The 22,688-nt window shown below is 44.7% G+C and overlaps 1 protein-coding gene across 7 annotated transcripts in view; it reads left to right on the forward strand.

The window, feature by feature from the left end:
- Window positions 1-19,732, forward strand: part of LOC109873992 (kelch-like protein 13) — an 84,381-nt gene extending 64,649 nt beyond the window's left edge. For all 7 annotated transcript variants that reach the window (XM_031809235.1, XM_031809236.1, XM_031809232.1 and 4 more), the window contains 4 exons: window positions 4,748-4,944; window positions 5,174-5,969; window positions 8,963-9,076; window positions 18,639-19,732. In XM_031809235.1, the coding sequence (XP_031665095.1) occupies window positions 4,748-4,944; window positions 5,174-5,969; window positions 8,963-9,076; window positions 18,639-19,126 (1,595 nt within the window). In that variant the 3' untranslated portion in view covers window positions 19,127-19,732. The remainder of the gene's footprint in view (window positions 1-4,747; window positions 4,945-5,173; window positions 5,970-8,962; window positions 9,077-18,638) is intronic.
- Window positions 19,733-22,688: the final 2,956 nt, after the last annotated feature.

A 22,688-nucleotide genomic window follows, 5' to 3' on the forward strand; every position in this document is an offset into this window, starting at 1 on the left:
TGTGTGTGTGTGTCTGTCTCTGTGTGTGTGTCTCTGTGTGTGTGTGTCTGTCTCTGTGTGTGTGTGTCTGTCTCTGTGTGTGTGTGTCTGTCTCTGTGTGTCTGTCTCTGTGTGTGTGTGTCTGTCTCTGTGTGTGTGTGTGTCTGTCTCTGTGTGTCTGTCTCTGTCTGTGTGTGTGTGTCTGTCTCTGTGTGTGTCTGTCTCTGTGTGTGTCTGTCTGTCTCTGTCTGTGTGTGTGTGTCTGTCTCTGTGTGTGTGTGTGTCTGTCTCTGTGTGTGTGTGTGTGTCTGTCTCTGTGTGTGTGTGTCTGCGTGTCTCTGTCTGTCTCTGTGTGTCTCTCTGTCTCTGTCTGTCTCTGTGTGTGTCTCTGTCTGTCTGTTTCTGTGTGTGTCTCTGTCCTGTCTGTCTCTGTCCTGTCTGTCTGTCTGTCTCTGTGTGTGTGTGTGTGTGCCAGCCATGGCGAATCAGAAGGGCGTTGTTGGTCTCTGTCTTGTTTCTCCTGCCTGGTTGATGGAAATATTATTAACGTGTCAATCTCCCCGAAAGAGGCTTCTCCCAAAGTGCTTTCTCTTTAAGCACAACGTGAATCCTCCAGGGTTTGAGATGCTGCTATTTACTTCCTGTCATCTCTACAATCTGACAAGCTACACTACATGACCAAAAGTATGTGGGCAACTGCTCGTCGAACATCTCATTCCAAAATCATGGGCATTAATATGGAGTTGGTCCCCCCTTTGCTGCTATAACAGCCTCCACTCTTCTTGGAAGGCTTTCCACTAGATGCTGAAACATTGCTGAGGGAACATTCTTCCATTCAGCCACAAGAACATTAGTGCGGTTGGGCGATTAGGAAGCACAGAATTGTGTAGAATGTCATTGTATGCAGTAGCGTTAAGATTTCCCTTCACTGAATCTAAGGGGCTTAGACCGAACCATGAAAAACAGCCCCAGACCATTATTCCTCCTCCACCAAACTTTACAGTTGGCATTATGCATTCGGCAGGTAGCATTCTTCTGGCATCCGCCAAACCCAGATTTGTCCACCAGACTGCCAAATGGTGAAGTGTGATTAATCACTCCAGAGAACGCGTTTCCACTTTTTATTTTAATTTTATTTGACCTTTATTTAACCAGGCAAGTCAGTTAAGAACAAATTCTTATTTTCAATGACGGCCTAGGAACAGTGGGTTAACTGCCTGTTCAGGGGCAGAACGACAGATTTTGTACCTTGTCAGCTCGGGGATTTGAACTTGCAACCTTTCGATTACTAGTCCAATGCTCTAACCACTAGGCTACCCTGCCGCCCCACTGCTCCAGAGTTCAATGGCGGCGAGTTTTACAACACTCCAGCCGACGCTTGGCATTGCGCATGGTGTTCTTAGGCTTGTGTGAGATTGCTCGGCCATGAAAACCCATTTCACAAAGCTTCCGAAGAACAGTTCTTGTGCTGACGTTGCTTCCAGAGGCAGTTTGGAACTCAGTAGTGAGTGTTGCAACCGAGGACAGACGATTTTTACGCGCTTCAGCATGTGGTGGTCCCGTTCTGTGAGCTTGTGTGGCCTACCACTTAGTGTCTGAGCCGTTGTTGCTCCCAGACATTTCCACTTCACATTAACAGCACTTATAGTTAACCTGGGCAGCAAATCCACTAATTTGAAGGGGCGTCCACATACTTCTGTATATAATGTAGAGGTCGACCGATTATGCTTTTTCAACGCCGATATCGATTATTGGAGGACCAAAAAAAAAAGCCGATGTCGATTAATCGGCCGATTTTCTTTTAGCTTTATTTGTAATAATGACATTTACAACAGTACTTTATGAACACTTATTTTAACTTAATATAATACATCAATAAAATCATTTTAGCCTCAAATAATGACACATGTTCAATTTGGTTTAAATAATGCAAAAACAAAGTGTTGAAGAAGAAAGTAAAAGTGCAATATGTGCCATGTAAAAAAGCTAACGTTTAAGTTCCTTGCTCAGAACATGAGATCATATGAAAGCTGGTGGTTCCTTTTAACATGAGTCTTCAATATTCCCAGGTAAGAAGTTTTGGGTTGTAGTTATTATAGGAATTATAGGACTATTTCTCTCTCTACCATTTGTATTTCATATACCTTTGACTATTGGATGTTCTTATAGGCACTTCAGTATTGCCAGTGTAACAGTATAGCTTCCGTCCCTCTCCTCGCCCCTACCTGGGCTTGAACCCGGAACACATCGACAACAGCCACCCTCGAAGCATCGTTACCCATCGCTCCACAAAAGCCGCGGCCCTTGCAGAGCAAGGGGAACAACTACTCCAAGTCTCAGAGCGAGTGACGTCACCGATTGAAACGCTATTAGCCCGCACCCCGCTAACTAACTAGCCATTTCACATCGGTTACACCAACCTAATCTCGGGAGTTGATAGGCTTGAAGTCATAAACAGCTCAATGCTTGAAGCATTGCGAAGAGCTGCTGGCAAACGCATGAAAGTGTTTGTATGAATGCGTACGAGCCTGCTGCTGCCTACCACCGCTCAGTCAGACTGCTCTATCAAATATCAAATCATAGACTAAATTATAACATAATAACACACAGAAATACGAGCCTTTGGTCATTAATATGGTCGAATCCGGAAATTATCATTTCGAAAACAAAACTTTTATTCTTTCAGTGAAATACAGAACCGTTCCGTATTTTATCTAACGGGTGGCATCCATAACAACCTTCAATGTTATGTCATAATTATGTCAAATTCTGTAAAATTATTTTGCAACGAGCCAGGCGGCCCAAACTGTTGCATATACACTGACTCTGCGTGCAATGAACGCAAGAGAAGTGACACAATTTCAGCTGGTTAATATTGCTTGCTAACTGGATTTCTTTTAGCTAAATATGCAGGTTTAGAAATATATACTTCTGTGTATTGATTTTAAGAAAGGCATTGATGTTTATGGTTAGGTACAGTCGGGCAACGATTGTGCTTTTTTCGCAAATGCGCTTTTGTTATTAACTCATCATTAACTCCAAGTTGGCTGTCTTTGTTAGAAAGAAATACTCTTTTTTTTTTTTTTTTTTTACCCCTTTTTCTCCCCAATTTCGTGGTGTCCAATTGTTAGTGCTACTATCTTGTCTCATCGCTACAACGCCCGCACGGGCTCGGGAGAGACGAAGGTTGAAAGTCATGCGTCCTCCGATACACAACCCGCACTGCTTCTTAACACAGCGCGCATCCAACCCGGAAGCCAGCCGCACCAATGTGTCGGAGGAAACACCGTGCACCTGGCATACTCTTAACACAGTTCGCAACGAGCCAGGTGGCCCAAACTGCTGCATATACCCTGACTGTGTTGCAAGAGAAGTGACACAATTTCCCTAGTTAAAATAAATTAATGTTAGCAGGCAATATTAACTAAATATGCATGTTTAAAAATGTATTACTTTTTTAGAAAGTTATTGATGTTTACGGTTAGGTACACGTTGGAGCACCGACTGTCCTTTTTCGCAAATGCACACCGCATTGATTATATGCAGTGCAGGACACGCTAGATAAACTAGTAATATCATCAACCATGTGTAGTTAACTAGTGATTATGATTGATTGTTTTTTATAAGATAAGTTTAATGCTAGCTAGCTAGCAACTTACCTTGGCTTCTGACTGCATTCACGTAACAGGCAGGCTCCTCGTGGAGTGTAATGTAAGGCAGGTGGTTAGAGCGTTGGACTAGTTAACTGTAAAGTTGCAAGATTGAATCCCTGAGCTGACAAGGTAAAAATCTGTCGTTCTGCCCCTGAACAAGGCAGTTAACCCACTGTTCCTAGGCCGTCATTGAAAATAAGAATGTGTTCTTAACTGACTTGCCTAGTTAAATAAAGGTACAATTAAATGTAAAATACTGCTAAAAAAAATACTGTTAAATAAAGGTGTAAAAAAAGAAACCGATTTCTGATTGGTATGAAAACTTGAAATCGGCCCTAATTAATCGGTCGACCTCTAATAAATAGTGTACCTTACCTTGAATTAGACATCAGGCCTTTTCCCAGGCGTTAAGGTTTTGATTTGCCTTGTGCTTTTAGCAAAATAATAAGGCTTTTCACAAGACAATGCAAATATTGCATTCATCATGGAGATGAGCCTGGGGTTGTTTAGAAATGTGCTTTATTTTATTGTACAATGCTTGGCATTTCTGTGAACAGCAACGATATTCAGCATTTCGGTTTTTCTTTTATTTCTTCTTGTTGTGGCTTAGCAACTGCCTCACTGATGACGTGAATAGAAATAACTTTGATAGATGGAATTATTCCCCAAAAGTTAGGCAATATCATGTCCTTTTCTTAACAGCCAAAATTGGAAAGCCTTAATACATGTAAGAGGTTCAACAGATATTTGACAAGTGTGCAGCCTATCTGAGAGGTTCACAAGTGTTGTTGAGCTGAAATAGATGTGTTAAGAGGGAAGTGAGTCACAGTTTATGCCTGTAGTAAGGAGGGGAAGTATGCTGCTGTGACGCTGGGCAAATGCTTTTTACTGCAACTCACAGCCCTTTCTGGGTGAATTATACAACCGTCTCCAGGCTTTGGTGAATACATTTCCTTTACGTGCATCCATAATGGTAGATGTGTGAAAGCTCGGTGAGGTGGCGTTTGTTTCTTCGGTTAGCCTTGACTGTCAAAGGTAGAGCTCATAGGTGATGCTGTTCTGTTTTTATCTGACTGGTGCATTGTATAACGCTCCTCTCTCGCCTCATCACGCAGGTGGAATGAAGGAACAGGATTTGATGTGTATCAAGCTTCATGGTGTCAACCGAATAGGCCTGAAGAAGATCATAGACTTCATCTACACGGCCAAGCTGTCTCTCAACATGGAGAACCTGCAGGACACACTGGAGGCAGCCAGCTTCCTCCAGATCCTCCCGGTGCTAGACTTCTGCAAGGTCTTTCTCATATCTGGGGTAAGGAACCTAACACAGCCTGCTCAGCCATCTAGCTCAGCCCTCTAGAACCAGCCAGGGGGGTTATACTCAGCAGTTTAAGATATCTGACTACTGTGCCCTACTGCTTACTTTAATATGTACATTTGGTCTGCAGTAAAATCACTGTGTAAAATGTGTTTGTGTAGTGTTTGTGTGTGTGATTGAGAGTGGTTGCTTCTCACTGCTTCCCTTCTCTCCTTGGCTGCAGGTGTCCCTGGATAACTGTGTGGAGGTGGGGCGCATCGCTAACACATACAACCTCACGGAGGTAGACAAATACGTCAACAACTTCATCCTCAAGAACTTCCCCTCGCTGCTGGGCACGGGGGACTTTGTCAAGCTGCCCTTTGAGCGGCTGGCCTTCGTTCTGTCCAGTAACAGTCTGAAGCACTGCAGCGAGCTGGACCTGTTCAAGGCTGCATGCCGCTGGCTCCGCTATGAGGACGGACGCATGGACCACGCCCCCAAGCTCATGAAGAACATCCGCTTCCCCCTCATGAACCCCCAGGAGCTCATCAACCACGTGCAGACTGTGGACTTTATGCGCACAGACAACACCTGCGTCAACCTCCTCCTGGAGGCCAGCAACTACCAGATGATGCCCTACATGCAGCCGGTCATGCAGTCAGAGAGGACGGCCATCCGCTCAGACAGCGGCCACCTGGTCACCCTGGGCGGCGTCCTGCGCCAGCAGCTGGTGGTCAGTAAGGAGCTGCGTCTGTTTGACGAGAAGGCCCACGAGTGGAAGGCGCTGGCGCCCATGGACGCCCCCCGTTACCAGCACGGCATCGCCGTCATCGGCAACTTCCTCTTCGTGGTGGGAGGCCAGAGCAACTACGACACCAAAGGCAAGACTGCGGTGGACACGGTGTTCCGGTACGACCCACGCTACAACAAGTGGATGCAGGTGGCGTGCCTTAACGAGAAGCGCACCTTCTTCCACCTCAGCGCTCTCAAGGGACACCTCTACGCCGTGGGCGGCCGCAACGCAGCCGGAGAGCTGGGTTAGTTTAATTCACCAGGGTCGGTTTATCACGCTGCTTTTAGTCCTGCTCTGATTCTTAACATGTCCCTTTCCAAATATACCCAGACATCTCACAGGAAATGGTCAAATACAAGGCACAGCAGTTGTCACAACTTGATGGTGTAGCACAGGTGGCTGTGTGATTGTGGCATAGCCCTGGACCAGGCAGAGTGTAGGATGAGATGAGGGGGGGCTAGCTGCAGCCAGACCCGGTGAACGACTGCAGCAGAAACCTCAAGGTGAAGGAGGTGGTGGTCAGGGTGGAATGTTTGTAAGTAGTATTGCAGGATACTGTGATCGGATGTCAGTGCCCAGCTCAGCACATAGACTCTCATTGCAGAGTGCCACCCTACTACCTCGATACAGCCCTGTAATTGTAGGGGACAGGCTGGCCAGGTCATGCTATCCTCTCTGCTCCTCTGGGCTCTGGGCTGTAATTACCACATTGGGCATGGGTCCTCGGGGGGCCCCCCTACACGTGCGTGCATGAGTACACTCTGAATGGACAGTCTCCTTGGCTGGTTAGTGCCTGTTATCCTTGGGAAGCCAGTCTGGCACTCAGACATTCAATCACTTGTTTCAAACGCAGAGTTCAGCCTTTTGAACATAAATCGTTTTTGATGTAGCCATGCGGAGGAGGGAGGGTTTTGAAACTTTGATTTGTTCCTGAGGTTCTGTCAGCTTATTTTAAAAGATTTAAAGAACATTAAAGGCTCCCCTCAGTCAGGGTGGTTTGAGAGTACAGGATGGTGATGTGTGTGTGTACAGTGACACACGCTAACACACACAACCATTTGTTAACATAAGTTCTGATGGATGATGTGGTTATATTTTCAGGTTTAAAGGACATCCATCCTGTTTATACCTCTATGGCCTCTCTCCATAACTGTCCATGTGAAGGCCTGTCATATTAATCCACTGAGACAGCAAGAGTACAAACATGTGAGGAACAATGACAGCACAGCTATCTCTGAGGTTTGAATAATTCATTTGTAGGAAGCTCTTTTAAATATAACAGCATGTAAAAGAAAGCTCTTGAGCACTCATTTGCATGTATACCTTAAAGCACCAAGCACTCTATGGACAAGTGAAAATGTACTTGGTAGCTGGGGCGATCACTTAATTTTTAAGCTTTGAATATGTTTCGGAATGCATTCTTACAAGTCATCAGTTATTGTTTAGGAACTGTGCAGGAAGTAGTAGATCGAGAATAGAGAGAGAACAGATTTAGTAGGGTTCTAATGAATCACTAAATGCCTGGTGCTGCCATTTTAGTCTCCCAGTAATGTTCGCTAAAGATATGTCTTCTTCGAATGATATGGACTGTTAATGTTAATTAGGCCTTGGCTGCTTCCCCTTTGACAAGTTCTCACAGGAAATATTGGAGAAGTGAACACTGGCCTTAGTGAGATAATGATGATAACGTGATGTAGTGATGCTCTGGATTGGAAACCATCCATTTGGTCCACTGGGACTGCTCTATCAGAACTGTAGCCACCGCTCTTTGTATCTGGGCCTGGGTTAAACCCTATAGGTAGGTCCCAGGAATTAGATCCCAAGGGTCAAATCAGCACCATGTTGGCACATTGGCTACCATTATTTCCCAAACCCGGTCTTCTGGACCCCAAGGGGTGCACTAATCATTAAGCTGTAATTATTTGAATCAGCTGTGTAGTGCTTGGGCAAAAACCAAAATGTGCACCCCTTGGGGTCCCCAGGACTGAGTTTGGGAAACACTGGTGGCCTATGTGCCAACACGGTGCCGATTTGACCATTGGGATCTATTTACTTCTATATTCAGCACACAAAGTACAGGTCAGTAAGGAGAGTGGAGGGTCAAGAAAGATGCTCTTGACGAAGTTGGAATCAGAGCTTTAGGAGATGTTAAGTGGTTATAGAGAGGTAACTAAACTAGTGTTTCCCCTATATGTATTTCGTAGCGGCGTAGCCCACTTATCCATTCAAAGTAGGAGGATACCTTCATTTTTGTAATATTTTTTTTTACCCTTTTTTCCCTCCCCAATTTCATGATATTCAATTGGTAGTTACAGTCTTGTCCCATCGCTGCAACTCCCGTACGGACTCAGGAGAGGTGAAGGTCGAGAGCCATGCGTCATCCGAAACACAACCCAGCCAAGCCGTACTGCCAAAGATTTAACAACAAAAAAGTCTTGCACTAAAAGGACATTATCATTTTCACAATTTCAGAGTGTTATTTCAACCTCCTAGTGTGGAAATATGATGAAAATCACATTTTTGACCCCACTGCCCCTTTAAATAAAATAAAATATTTTGCTCTTCATTTGCCTGACCAATAACGATCATCCAAATGTCCATGACTGTCAGAGCCCTAGCCAGGGCTACGACAAAGGAGGATTGAGTGTTTGACCTGATCACCTGGACAGTCAGGTGGTATCTAAAACCTCATCACCCTCCAAATCAGCTTCTCCTTTAGACTTCCTGATAAAATCCTTTCTACTTCCAACTGCCATATGGAGACTCCTTAACCATTCTGCCCAGGTGCCAGCCAGCTTGAGAAATCAGCTTTGCCCTCTGTCTGGAAACTTGATTGGACAAATCATTTTCTAACCTGACAAATCACTGCACAATTGAGAGGTTCCAGATGGAGTGGAGTGAAGAGAACATCCCAGTCTGGCACCATACACACTACTGAATTATGATAAGAGCCTTCAAGTGGAGTGGTACAGAGTAGGCCCTAATTATGTAATGGGGAGTAGATGCATACTCCCTAGTCTCTCGGTATAGACTAGAGTCACTGCAGGGTAGGGGCTAGGGAGGGGAGTGGTGGTTGGTGGGGGGATGTCTGCTTTGTATTTAGGTTCCTGGTTCAGTAGCTCCCACACTGACACACTCCAAGGCTGCATTTGCAGCTATGTTTGTTCTCCTTAGTTCTCCCTTGAACTACTTTCCCCTTTAATACTCTGTTTTCTCCTCTCTTTCTCCCCCATGCAGCCACGGTGGAGTGCTACAACCCCAGGACAAACGAGTGGACGTACGTCGCCAAAATGAACGAGCCACACTACGGCCACGCAGGGACGGTGTACGGCGGTTACATGTATATTTCAGGTACGTTAGTCCTATTAGATCCGGGGTTTGGTAAACTTTTGTACTATGGGGGACAGTAGATTGACATAGGCTAGTGCTTTTGCTGTTGGTTAGCCTACTTATCTTGTTGGCTGATGAAAAGTACATGTGGACAGTTTTTCTAACATCTTCAATATGCGTCTCAGAATTGGATAAGAAGGACGCACACCGTTGCGTTCCCGACGTGTCTGTCTTCACTTGAAGCCTACTACTTTGCTGAGATGCCTATGAAAAGGACCCGATCAATTGTGGTCATTAGCTAATAAGAATTGAGATATCTGACAGAGCTATGTGAGGGAAAGGCGCTTCAATGCACGGCGATTGGCAGCCGAGAGAAGGGAATTATAATTATATTCAGCCCAAGGGCAAAATGTCCACTTTGGCCAAAGGCATGGATTTTTTTTAGGCGGCATCACAGCCTCACAAGGAGCATACCACTGGGAAATTCGAGGTCTGGTGAGAATATTATCAAGTGCTTGTCAAATTGTGATTGAGAGACTGATGAAGTGTGTGCAGCCTTTGCAAGAATATCAGCATGCCCACACTCCCTCAGAAATCGTTTGGAGAAAATATTGTTTCTATTTTATTCAGCTATGTTCAATTGTGTTCTTCATACTATAAAATAATGCGACAGAATTCTAAGCAAATCTTGTCTGCTAAATGAACTAGTGTAGCCCACAGCCATATGGCATAGCCACATCAGGACCTAACATAAGGACAACTCAGAGTATGCTATTCTGTTCTTCTGGAGTAGACTGCATTTTCTTCATATCATGTTGCTTTAGACCTGTCTAAAATAAATTATGGATTTATTGTGACGGTGTAGGCTTTATTAAATGGATTTATTTGACTTTTTAAAATGTAGATGTTCCAAAGGTCAGCATCAGTGGTTTGTAGGCTATGTGTGGAAGCCAGGAGATTGTAAACATGTTTGTTATTTAATGGTCAATTACCGCGAGACAGTTATTTTCCTGACAACTTCATGACCGCCACAGCCCTACGTGGTACCCCAATGCGGCACACCACAAACTGAGCATTCATTTTCCATAATCAATGTTCATTCATACTCCCGTTTTAGTAGTGTCTGTTCTGTGTGGAATTGAGTAGTTGAGACACTAAAAGTGTAGAGTTAGAAAAGGTAACTTCTCTTTTACAATAAAATAATATCTCTGTGTTTCAGTGTCGATATGACCCATTCTGTTTGACCAAACCTCAAATTTAAATAGCGAGTTGAGGCCACTTGTCAGAGAGGAAGATGTGATCTCTCAGCTGTGTTGGTGTGAGAGGCAGGGGGAGGGGCTTTGTGTGTGTATGTGAGAATTGAAGGTGTACACAGCACAGGAGACGAGACCAAAAAGACAACATGAGGACAAATGGACTTAAAAGGTAACAAAAACCTTGATTTATCACAGAAAAACAGACATCTGAATGGATTGGATATATCCCCCTACTGTGTTGTCAGTAAAGCATCCTTCATTAGAAGGTCATACAGTGGCATCCTGCAGACCTCACCCCCTCCCTTACACATCACATTGCTGGGGTCCAGTTCTCTGTGATGTTTTTGGGAGGATATTCTAAAGATGATTGGAAGTAATGATTGTGTAGTTGTCTGACTTTGGTGCTACTAAATCCCCTGTCTCTCTGTTGGAGTCAGCCCTGTGCTTGTTTACTTCATAGGATTGAAATCAAATCCTGCCTTAAGGAGAGATGAGCCCCAGTTTCCCAATGTGCGACTAACACAAAGTGATGCTGTACAGGGCAAAAGAGAGGGAAGGATAGATGAGTGAGAGAAATGGGAGGGACAGGTTGATGACTGTGTAGGAGGTGCAGAACCATAGAGCCACAACACACATGCAAGGTTATGTTCATCTCCCTTGGCCTCTGGGCACAAGTGTTCATATAAGCGTAACCCAGCCACCTACCCCGAACACCATAACCCTCCCTCACCCAGTGGCACCTCACCTGCTCTGCCCCAGCCTGAGCCTCCATTAAATAACAACATGGGCTTGGTGGCTCTAACATGAGCATTTTAGCTTCCCAGCCGAGGGGGTTACTGCCTCATCCTCCATGTCAGGGGATCATGTTTTGGTCTTTGCCCTAGCACTACACCGCTGATTCAAATAAACCAACTCATTGTCAAGCTTCGATGATTTGAATCAGCTGTGTAGTGCTAGGGCAAAAAAACAATACGTGCACAAAGGGTAAACCCTGTTTTTCTGTCTCTGTTTGGCTATGGTCCGACTGGCACCTCTGGGTTCCTTTACTGAGAGGAAATGGGAGGGGTAATGGTGTTTGAACTATTAATACACCAGAAAGTCAACTTCCCTCCCTGTGAGCATCTCTTAGTGTCATCCTGATCTCACTGCACATGTACCTCACTATAGTTACAGTAGTCTGCCTGGAGGAACTGAGCAATGGTTAGGCCTAAATATCTCCACCTTCCCAGATAGATGTCTGTACTGTAGAACTTAATGATTAAACAGGCTCCCATCAAGCACAGAGGCAGGCTTCATTCTTTCAAGGTCACTGGCAACATGCACGGATGAGATTTTCTGGCAGCCTGCATGTTATAACCTCTCGCTAGTGATGGTAGTCTTTTTTTTGCCTGTGTCTCTGTCCGGCAGCGCACCCCGTATCTCAGGGGTCATGACCTCACTGTCCAAGGTGACTCACATGGGGGTGCAGGCTGTGTTTCGCTGTCGGTCCAGATAAGGTGCTGGGCGGTGGCTGTGCTGGCGTGCTGTCTAAAGACATCCTGTCAGGTGAATGGAGCTGACACGCTGAGTCAAGCCGCAGGTCATCATTGCTCTGCTCTCGCTCTCAGGGTGGGGCTCAGAACCGTAGCCAGCACGGCTTCACATTACCACTACTGTCACACAACACAACGCTACTGGAAACCACGGGGGACGTGGCACCTTTACTTCAGTCTGGAGTACAGTGACCACTGATTCACTTATTTAAATTAAAAAATCTAAATATTATGATCCCAAGAAATGCATTTTATTTTCCTCTTGGTCTGTGTTTTGATCTGTAAAGAAGGATTTATTTGAATAGGATTGTATACTATTTCCATTTTAGCTGCTCTACAGTATATCTCTCTGGCTTAAACCAACTGCCTCCTGAAGCTGCCGGCCATCCTGTCTATTTATCATCATTGGGTATTTTTGGAACTTGCTGACCCCATGGTTTTGTGTGTCTCCTCTGTGTTCCCCGCCTCGATTCTTTGGGTCTCATTTGTGCCAGCACTGTGCTTCCTCCAAGCAGGTCATACATTTTTACGACGTGTCAAAGCACCGGCACAATTTTATCTCCACGAATAATTAGATAAATGTGCCAGGAAAATGGCAATCATTGTGAGCTATTAAGAGGGCACCTCGATCAATGAGCTCAGTTGTTTTCTATGCAAAAGCTTTTGCCTTTGTTTTAAATGAAAGCTCCAATCATCTTTAAACTGATGATACACATTCCTTAATCAAAGGCTGTAATTAATAGTAATAATAAATGCTCATGGTTAAAAAAAAGGTACCCTTTACCCCCTTTTCTCCCCAATTTTTTGATATCTAATTGGTTGTTACTCAGACATACAGTTGAAGTCGGAAGTTTACATACACCTTAGCCAAATACATTTAAACTCAGTTTTTCACAATTCCTGACATTTAATCCTAGTAAATATTCCCTGTTTTAAGTCAGTTAGGATCACCACTTTATTTTAATAATGTGAAATGTCAGAATAATAGTAGAGAGAATTATTTCTTTCAGCTTTTATTTCTTTCATCACATTCCCAGTAGGTCAGAACTTTACATACACTCAATTAGTATTTGGTAGCATTGCCTTTAAATTGTTTAACTTGTTTTGGGTAGCCTTCCACAAGCTTCCCACAATAAGATGTGTGAATTTTGGCCCATTCCTCCTGACAGAGCTGGTGTAACTGAGTCAGGTTTGTAGGCCTCCTTGCTCGCACACACTTTTTCAGTTCTGCCCACACATTTTCTATGGGATTGAGGTCAGGGCTTTGTGATGTACCAATACCTTGACTTTGTTGTCCTTAAGCCATTTTGCCACAACTTTGGAAGTATGCTTGGGGTCATTGTCCATTTGGAAGACCCATTTGCGACCAAGCTTTAACTTCCAGACTGATGTCTTGATGTTGCTTCAATATATCCACATAATTTACCTTCTTCGTGATGCCATCTATTTTGTGAAGTAGAGCCACCAGTCCCTGATGCAGCAAAAGCACTACCACAACACGATGCTGCCACCCTCGTGCTTCACGGTTGGGATGGTGTTCTTCAGCTTGTAAGCCTCCCCCTTTTTCCTCCAAACATAATGATGGTCAGTTATATTATTGTTTCATCAGACGAGAGGACATTTCTCAAAAAAGTACAATCTTTGTCCCCATGTGCAGTTGCAAACCGTAGTCTGGCTTTTTTATGGCGGTTTTAGAGGAGTGGCTTCTTCCTTGCTGAGCGGCCTTTCAGGTTATGTCGATATATGACTCGTTTTATTTCTTTCGATTTTCCCATGATGTCATTCAAAGAGGGACTGAGTTTGAAGATAGGCCTTGAAATACACCCACAGGTAACACCTCCAATTGACTCAAAATATGTCAATTATCCTATCAGAAACTTCTAATGCCATGGCATCATTTTCTGGAATTTTCCAAGCTGTTTAAAGGCACAGTCAACTTAGTGTATGTAAACTTCTGACTCACTGGAATTGTGATACAGTGAAAATCTGTCTGTAAACAATTGTTGGAAAAATAACTTGTCATGCATTAAGTCGATGTCCTAACCGACTTGCCAAACTGTAGTTTGTTAACAAGAAATTTGGTATTGTTGGAAAAACTAATTTTAATGACTCCAACCGAAGTGTATGTAAACTTTCCTGATGACCAGGGATGTTCTCTTGATAAGTCTGTGATTTGGACAATTTTCCTGTCAAAATGTAACAAGTACTTTTTGGTGACAGGGAAAATGTTTGGAATAAAAATGTATGTATAAAAAGTACATTGTTTGTTTAGGAATGTAGTCAAATAAAAGTTAGTAAAAATATAAATTGTTAAGTACAGATACCCCAAAAAACAACTTTAGTACTTTCAAGTATTTTTACTTAAGTACTTTTACACCACTTGTAGTTAGTCTTGTCCCATCGCTGCAACTGCCGTAAGAAACTCTGGAGATGCGAAGGTCGAGAGCCATGTGCCCTCCAAACACGGCCTGCCAAGCCGTACTGCTTCTTGAGACACTGCTCGCTTAACCCGGAAGCCAGCGACACAAATGTGTCGGAAACACTGTACAACTGGCGACCATGTCAGTGTGCATACGCCCGGCCCACCACAGGAGTCAATAGAGCGCGATGGGACAAGGACTTCCCGGTCGGCCGGCCACACCCTCCCCTAACCCGGACGATGCTGGGCCAGTTGTGTGCCTCATGGGTCTCCCGGTCGCAGCCGGCTGCGACACAGCCCGATATTGAACCTGGATCTGTAGTGAGCCGCTATGATGCTTAGTTTTAAACAAAAAGCTGAACATTGAGTCTCTGAGATTCTTTTGTAAATTTTTTGGAAACAAAATCTATCCTCTCCACATTTTCTGTAAAACAATATATCTATAATAGAGCTATCCTTCAGCCATTAGAAGCCCTGAAGGTTGTTGGCCAGTTACATCAGTTTGTGTAAGATGCTACTTACCTTGGGCAGTGAGCTGCTGCTCAACATACAATGGGGCAAAAAAGTATTTAGTTAGCCACCAATTGTGCAAGTTCTCCCACTTAAAAAGATGAGAGGCCTGTAATTATCATCATAGGTACACTTCAACTATGACAGACAAAATGGGGAAAAATATCCAGAAAATCACATTGTAGGATTCTTTTAAATTATATTTATTTGCAAATTGTGGTGGAAAATAAGTATTTGGTCAATAACAAAAGTTTATCTCAATACTTTGTTATATACCCTTTGTTGGCAATGACAGAGGTCAAACATTTCTGTAAGTCTTCACAAGGTTTTCACACACTGTTGCTGGTATTTTGGCTCATTCCTCCATGCAGATCTCCTCTAGAGCAGTGATGTTTTAGGGCTGTTGCTGGGCAACACGGACTTTCAACTCCCTCCAAAGATTTTCTATGGGGTTGTGGCCTAACCAGTCTCCAGGTCTCGTCAGGACCTTGAAATGCTTCTTACGAAGCCACTCCTTCGTTGCCCGGGCAGTGTGTTTGGGATCATTGTCATGCTGAAAGACCCAGCCACGTTTCATCTTCAATGCCCTTGCTGATGGAAGGAGGTTTTCACTCAAAATCTCACGATACATGGCCCCATTCATTCTTTCCTTTACACGGATCAGTCGTCCTGGTCCCTTTGCAGAAAAACAGCCCTAAAGCATGATGTTTCCACCCCCATGCTTCACAGTAGGTATGGTGTTCTTTGGATGCAACTCAGCATTCTTTGTCCTCCAAACACGACGAGTTGAGTTTTTACCAAAAAGTTATATTTTGGTTTCATCTGACCATATGACATTCTCCCAATCTTCTTCTGGATCATCCAAATGCTCTCTAGCAAACTTCAGACGGGCCTGGACATGTACTGGCTTAAGCAGGGGGACACGTCTGGCACTGCAGGATTTGAGTCCCTGGCGGCGTAGTGTGTTACCGATGGTAGGCTTTGTTACTTTGGTCCCAGCACTCTGCAGGTCATTCACTAGGTCCCCCCGTGTGGTTCTGGGATTTTTGCTCACCATTCTTGTGATCATTTTGACCCCACGGGGTGAGATCTTGCGTGGAGCCCCAGATCGAGGGAGATTATCAGTGGTCTTGTATGTCTTCCATTTCCTAATAATTGCTCCCACAGTTGATTTCTTCAAACCAAGCTGCTTACCTATTGCAGATTCAGTCTTCCCAGCCTGGTGCAGGTCTACAATTTTGTTTCTGGTGTCCTTTGACAGCTCTTTGGTCTTGGCCATAGTGGAGTTTGGAGTGTGACTGTTTGAGGTTGTGGACAGGTGTCTTTTATACTGATAACAAGTTCAAACAGGTGCCATTAATACAGGTAACGAGTGGAGGACAGAGGAGCCTCTTAAAGAAGAAGTTACAGGTCTGTGAGAGCCAGAAATCTTGCTTGTTTGTAGGTGACCAAATACTTATTTTCCACCATAATTTGCAAATAAATTCATTAAAAATCCTACAATGTGATTTTCTGGATTTTTTTCCCCTTCATTTTGTCTGTCATAGTTGAAGTGTACCTATGATGAAAATTACAGGCCTCTCGTCTTTTTAAGTGGGAGAACTTGCACAATTGGTGGCTGACTAAATACTTTTTGCCCCACTGTACAAAAGAACCACAGCCTGTATCAAGCTGCTGTTCTATTAGTGGGTTTGATGTGTCTTTCTTGTCTCAGAGATGATTTTAATGATGCTCACTCACACACACACACACTTGAATAACGAGAATGGATTGAACTCTGGCATCTAAGTGTTTGCTCTAATGATCGAGGAGGAGGCTGGTGTTAGACTTCTGATCAGTCAGGGCCACTGACTAAAAATTGGTCTGTATAGATTGAGTATGGGAGGGAGAGTGGGAGACAAAGAAAGAGGTAAAGAAAGTGAGAGAGATCATTGGGCAGCAGTGGATGGATTGGGGCGCCATTCAGCATGCACTGCAGATCCTCACCTCACTGGGTATGCTCCCAGCCACTCTACACAGCACAGGGAGGAAGGGATGCCTGCCTGGCTCTCACCCAGTTGCATGCTGGGATTGTGTTCCTCTTTATTTTCAGCCTTCCCTATAGACATGTCCTGTTTTGTTTTTTTCCTCCTCCCTTTTCCTCAGTTTTGTGTGTCCCTTCTATTCCTTTGTTTCCACCACTACAGTGCCTATGTGCACATGCCAAGGTTATTATAGTAAACTAAAATAACGTTTCTGTAAGATAAAATCATTTAGAAAAACAGTTTAAAAACTATACTGGAACTATTATCTTTGGCTGCAAAAATAAAGTAAACATCAATTATGTTCAGTTTTTAAAATGTGTTTTCAAGCTTTTGATTCTGGTGAGTAAATGTTTCAAATAAGATTAGCTTGTGCATCACTATTGCTAGATATCACCAGAGAGGAGAGGTGACACGAGAGGATTACCTCCGCCCAAAATCAGTCCCCTCGCCCCGTGAGCTAAGCAGACCTTTTCGCATGGAGATCTATGAGTGTGTCAAATTACGTTTGGCTTATTTGATCAAATCGAGTAATGTTTAGGTTGTTACAAATGTAATGATATAAGTGAATTCATATGACATTCTGTAACTTTGAGAAAAACAACTTAGTTCTGCCTGTTGTTCACACACGTATTTGCTCTCTCATTGGCTAGAATGGTCCCAATTGATCTCGTCTCCTCCCACCTGCCTTCCATCTATGAGGACATGTATTTTAATTGTTATAGCGGTTACTTGAACATCTTTTCAAAATAATAGACCATTTGCTATCACTAGCTAACAACAGGGAAGAAATCCAGGGCAAAGACAGAGAAAGCGAGACACCCCCTCATTTCTGATCGGGGCGGGTCAACTCTGGTCTGCGTATTGTCTCCGCAGAGGGGACAATACAATGGTGTCATCGACTGACTGATTGCTGTAACATATGATGTGGTCATCTGATACTTAAAGTACCTATCCAGGTGTTGAAAGATCTGTCCACAATGTCTATGCTCTGGAACGCGGCCTAAAATAGGTTTAGTTTGAGTCATAATTTAAACCTATGACGTTCCTTATTACTGACCCCTAGTGGCACGAAGTGACATCCTAAAAAAACTAACTAGACCTACCCCACATAAATGGCTCCTAGCCTCTCACGCATAGACTACTCTCTGTCCCCAACAATACAACTGAAACTAAATCATATGATCATGCCGTCTTTCTATCAAACTAAATAAAAACTCGTAAATCAAATCTGAAAAGTAACACACTAACTAACTAAATAACAGAATTTTAAATAAACTAATAGAAATTAAAACAACTATTAATAACCTTGGTACACATGCACTGTGTTATAGTGTTATGAATTTCTGATTTATTTTATTTGTCATATTTTATTGCAGGTATGTGGCTGAGAAAATGTGTGTAGTGTGTGTTAGTGGTGCTAAGCATTGGGCTAATTGTGTGTGTGTTGCTGGGAAGAGCAGCCGTGTGTTTCTGAGGAGGTTGTGTGGAGTAAAGTGAACTGGGGGTTCTGGATTACATGCTCTGCAAGGCCAGTCACGGTGCTGTGGTCTGGCCATGTGACTGACAGGACAGGAGCTGCTCAAGGCCCAACAACGTGGCAACACAACGTGGCAACACAACGTGGCAACACAACGTGGCAACACAACGTGGCAACACAACGTGGCAACACAACGTGGCAGAGCTGAATGTAGATCTAGGTTGAGGCCAGGATAGAGTTACTATTAGGTCCAGTTCAATTGGCTCAGGCTATTAAATGTTTTTGATTAGACCCCAGGGTGGTTTTCAACCCCAGGAAATCAATGTCATGGGTCTTATTTAATATGGTTTTGTTCTGTGTTGCAGGGGGAATCACTCACGACACATTTCAGAAAGAGCTGATGTGCTTTGACCCAGATGCAGACAAATGGACTCAGAAAGCGCCCATGACCACGGTGCGTGGCCTGCACTGTATGTGCACGGTGGGCGACCGCCTCTACGTCATTGGGGGGAATCACTTCCGGGGCACCAGCGACTACGATGACGTGTTAAGCTGTGAGTACTACTCCCCGGCCCTGGACCTGTGGACGCCCATCGCCGCCATGCTGCGGGGCCAGAGCGACGTGGGTGTGGCCGTGTTCGAGAACAAGATCTACGTGGTGGGTGGCTACTCGTGGAACAACCGCTGCATGGTGGAGATAGTGCAGAAGTACGACCCGGAGAAGGACGAGTGGCACAAAGTGTTTGACCTGCCTGAGTCGCTGGGCGGGATCAGAGCCTGCACACTGACCGTGTTTCCTCCAGAGGACTTGATGGGCTCCCCCTCCAGAGAGTCACCCCTCTCAGCACCTTGAAGAACAGGGGGGGGAGCCCACCCCGCTCCTCTCACACCCCCACAACCCCCAACACCCTATAGACATTGTTTGCACTTCTTCTTTGGACTACATCTGTACTGCATCCCGATACACCCCTTCCTCCCTAGTGATGAAATCTACATCCCGATACACCCCTTCCTCCCCCAAAGCTGTGCAGAACCCCCCCTCCCTAGTGATGAAATCTACATACCGATATGGTTTGGCAACCTAATTACATGTTAATGTTACATATTCGGTATATTTTGGCAGGAAATACCTTGACTTGAAGAGTGACTTTGCAATTCAACTTTTCTACCTGATGTCTTTGAAGTTTTATTACATCCTTTTTCTTTAGACGTTTTAGTGGGTAAAAACCATGCTGTTGGTTACCATACTGACTCTGTTTTAGTCTGCCAGGTTAGGGCCAGTTGACACCCAGCGCAGCAGGATAGGGGCAGCTGAGCTCCACACAGAGAGAGTTTTAAACTCAGGGGTCGGCCCACCCCCCCCTCCCTCTTTCAGTTTCAGTTCTTTCCTGCTATTGCTATGAAACCGTTAACAAAATTGTGTTTTCTAAATTTAATAAACAAGATTTTGAAAAAAGAATGGTGTCTCCCCAAAGTATCTTGCCATTTACTTTCTCTCTTTTTTTATTGAGCTTAACATCAACTATCTGTTTTAGAACCTCCTGGAAAGTGTATTTTACCCATTAAAAACACTGACGCGTTCTATTTCTCAATTTACTTGTTGAAAATAATCTCATCATTAAGCATTATGTCCCTTCAGTACAGCCTCGAACCCCTACAGCCCCTCCTCCACTCCCCCTCCTCCTCCTACTCCCCCCCCCCTTCTCTCCTCTCCCCTCCTCCTCACCTCCCTCTCCTCCTACTCCCCTCCTTCTCTCCCCAGTCCCCTCCTTCTCTCCCCCCTCCCCCTCCTCTCAACCAAGCCCCTCCTTCTCTCCCCCCTCCTCCTACTCCCCCCCCCTCCATCTCTCCTCCAGTCCCCTCCTTCTCTCCCCTCCTCCCCTCCCCAGCTAGTGTTGTCCTCAGAATGAACCAGTTGTCATCTGATTAAATAGAAAAATACTTTATTGTTCTCAAGATACAGGAGATTTTCAAGACAGTAACTGTAGATGTACACACAAAGTGAAGATGCAGTGTCTGCTGTCTTTAATCTTAATCACAACCATAACCACTATTCTTCACTGAGTTGATTCCTGCCCACTGTGCCCAGTGATTCAGGACCCCACCGTCCTCCACTGTGCCCAGTGATTCAGGACACCACCGTCCTCCACTGTGCCCAGTGATTCAGGACCCCACCGTCCTCCACTGTGCCCAGTGATTCAGGACCCCACCGTCCTCCACTGTGCCCAGTGATTCAGGACCCCACCGTCCTCCACTGTGCCCAGTGATTCAGGACCCCACCGTCCTCCACTGTGCCCAGTGATTCAGGACCCCACCGTCCTCCACTGTGCCCAGTGATTCAGGACCCCACCGTCCTCCACTGTGCCCAGTGATTCAGGACCCCACAGTCCTCCACTGTGCCCAGTGATTCAGGACCCCACCGTCCTCCACTGTGCCCAGTGATTCAGGACCCCACCGTCCTCCACTGTGTCCTTTCACCTGGCACACAGTCAGACGGTAAGGTCACCCACAACCTAGCCACCTGCCTCTGGCCCATTAAAACCTCAGTGGCAGCATATGGTGTCCAATACAAACAAATCTGCTACACGCTGGAGCAAGGAAAGGAAAACTGATATGTCACTGGTTGTTTTTGTTTGATGGTGCATGAAAGGATACGCTATTGGGCACAGAATATATTTTTTAAATGAACATTTTTCATATAGAAATGTATGACTGAAAACATGTAAATCCTATAAGATGATCCAGTGGTGCCTCGGGCGGTGCATCTGGGCAACAGCCTCCAGTGAATGTGCTCCACCGCCTGCCCTTGTCCTGTTCACTCATGTCTCCTTCAGCTCCAGACCCTCAGGGCCAGTAGTGTGCTGGGCTATTTTAACACATCCAGATTCCAGCGCCAGTTCGAGGGCAGGCGACTGGGAACCCTGGGGGATCAGGGGAAGGTACTGCTGGGGGGAGAGGGAGGGAAGGAAGGAAGGAAAGATATGACAGGGAATGGGACTGGAGTGATTGGCCTTGGTTTTCCTGATGGATGTTGTTCTGCTCATCGACAGCTGCACTCTGAATACTACTCATATGGGACTCTGAGCTCAAGTGCCGGCAGTTGTTTACTGAGAGTGGAGAAGTGCCATAGCTTGGTGCTCTTTGCTCAGGATCCATGTGCTATTTTACACTACGCTGAAATGACTTGCACTTAACTGAAAAGTCTTTCTGTCAGTTCATCACAGTCACTGATATGTGAGGGGCACAGAGGTCCCTGGGAGAGGAGACTATGCTCTCACTTGAATGGGAAATTACTTTAGTTCTGACTCATATTTGAGACGAGCAATACAAATCCTAACCCATCTCATAGTAGGTGTGTAGTAAAATGCTCTGGACTTATACAGTGTGATCAACGTGACCTTCATGGATGGTAAATGTATTCATAATGCCAACCAAGAGGACAGAGCAAGCCCTTTATTTTGATTTTAGGGCTGATGGTAAGGCTAGTTAGTCACACATTTGTTCTGTTCATAAGGTATACTTCAAGGCTGCTTCAGTTGGCCTACTTCACATTTACATCAGCAGCGTGCGTCATCAGTCGGTTATGTTTTTTACATTGTTTGCTCGCCCTGGTCGTGTGGACCAGGATATGGTAATGGTATTCTCTGTGGACCAGGATATGGTAATGGTATTCTCTGTGGACCAGGATATGGTAATGGTATTCTCTGTGGACCAGGATATGGTAATGGTATTCTCTGTGGACCAGGATATGGTAATGGTATTCTCTGTGGACCAGGATATGGTATTCTCTGTGGACCAGGATATGGTATTCTCTGTGGACCAGGATATGGTATTCTCTGTGGACCAGGATATGGTATTCTCTGTGGACCAGGATATGGTAATGATATTCTCTGAGGACCAGGATATGGTAATGGTATTCTCTGTGGACCAGGATATGGTAATGGTATTCTCTGAGGACCAGGATATGGTCATGGTATTCTCTGTGGACCAGAATATGGTAATGATATTCTCTGAGGACCAGGATATGGTAATGGTATTCTCTGTGGACCAGGATATGGTATTCTCTGTGGACCAGGATATGGTAATGGTATTCTCTGAGGACCAGGATATGGTCATGGTATTCTCTGTGGACCAGGATATGGTAATGGTATTCTCTGTGGACCAGGATATGGTCATGGTATTCTCTGTGGACCAGGATATGGTATTCTCTGTGGACCAGGATATGGTAATGGTATTCTCTGTGGACCAGGATATGGTAATGGTATTCTCTGAGGACCAGGATATGGTAATGATATTCTCTGTGGACCAGGATATGGTATTCTCTGTGGACCAGGATATGGTATTCTCTGTGGACCAGGATATGGTATTCTCTGTGGACCAGGATATGGTAATGGTATTCTCTGAGGACCAGGATA

The sequence above is a fragment of the Oncorhynchus kisutch genome, linkage group LG29, assembly GCF_002021735.2.
Source record: "Oncorhynchus kisutch isolate 150728-3 linkage group LG29, Okis_V2, whole genome shotgun sequence".
Classification (NCBI taxonomy): domain Eukaryota; kingdom Metazoa; phylum Chordata; class Actinopteri; order Salmoniformes; family Salmonidae; genus Oncorhynchus; species Oncorhynchus kisutch.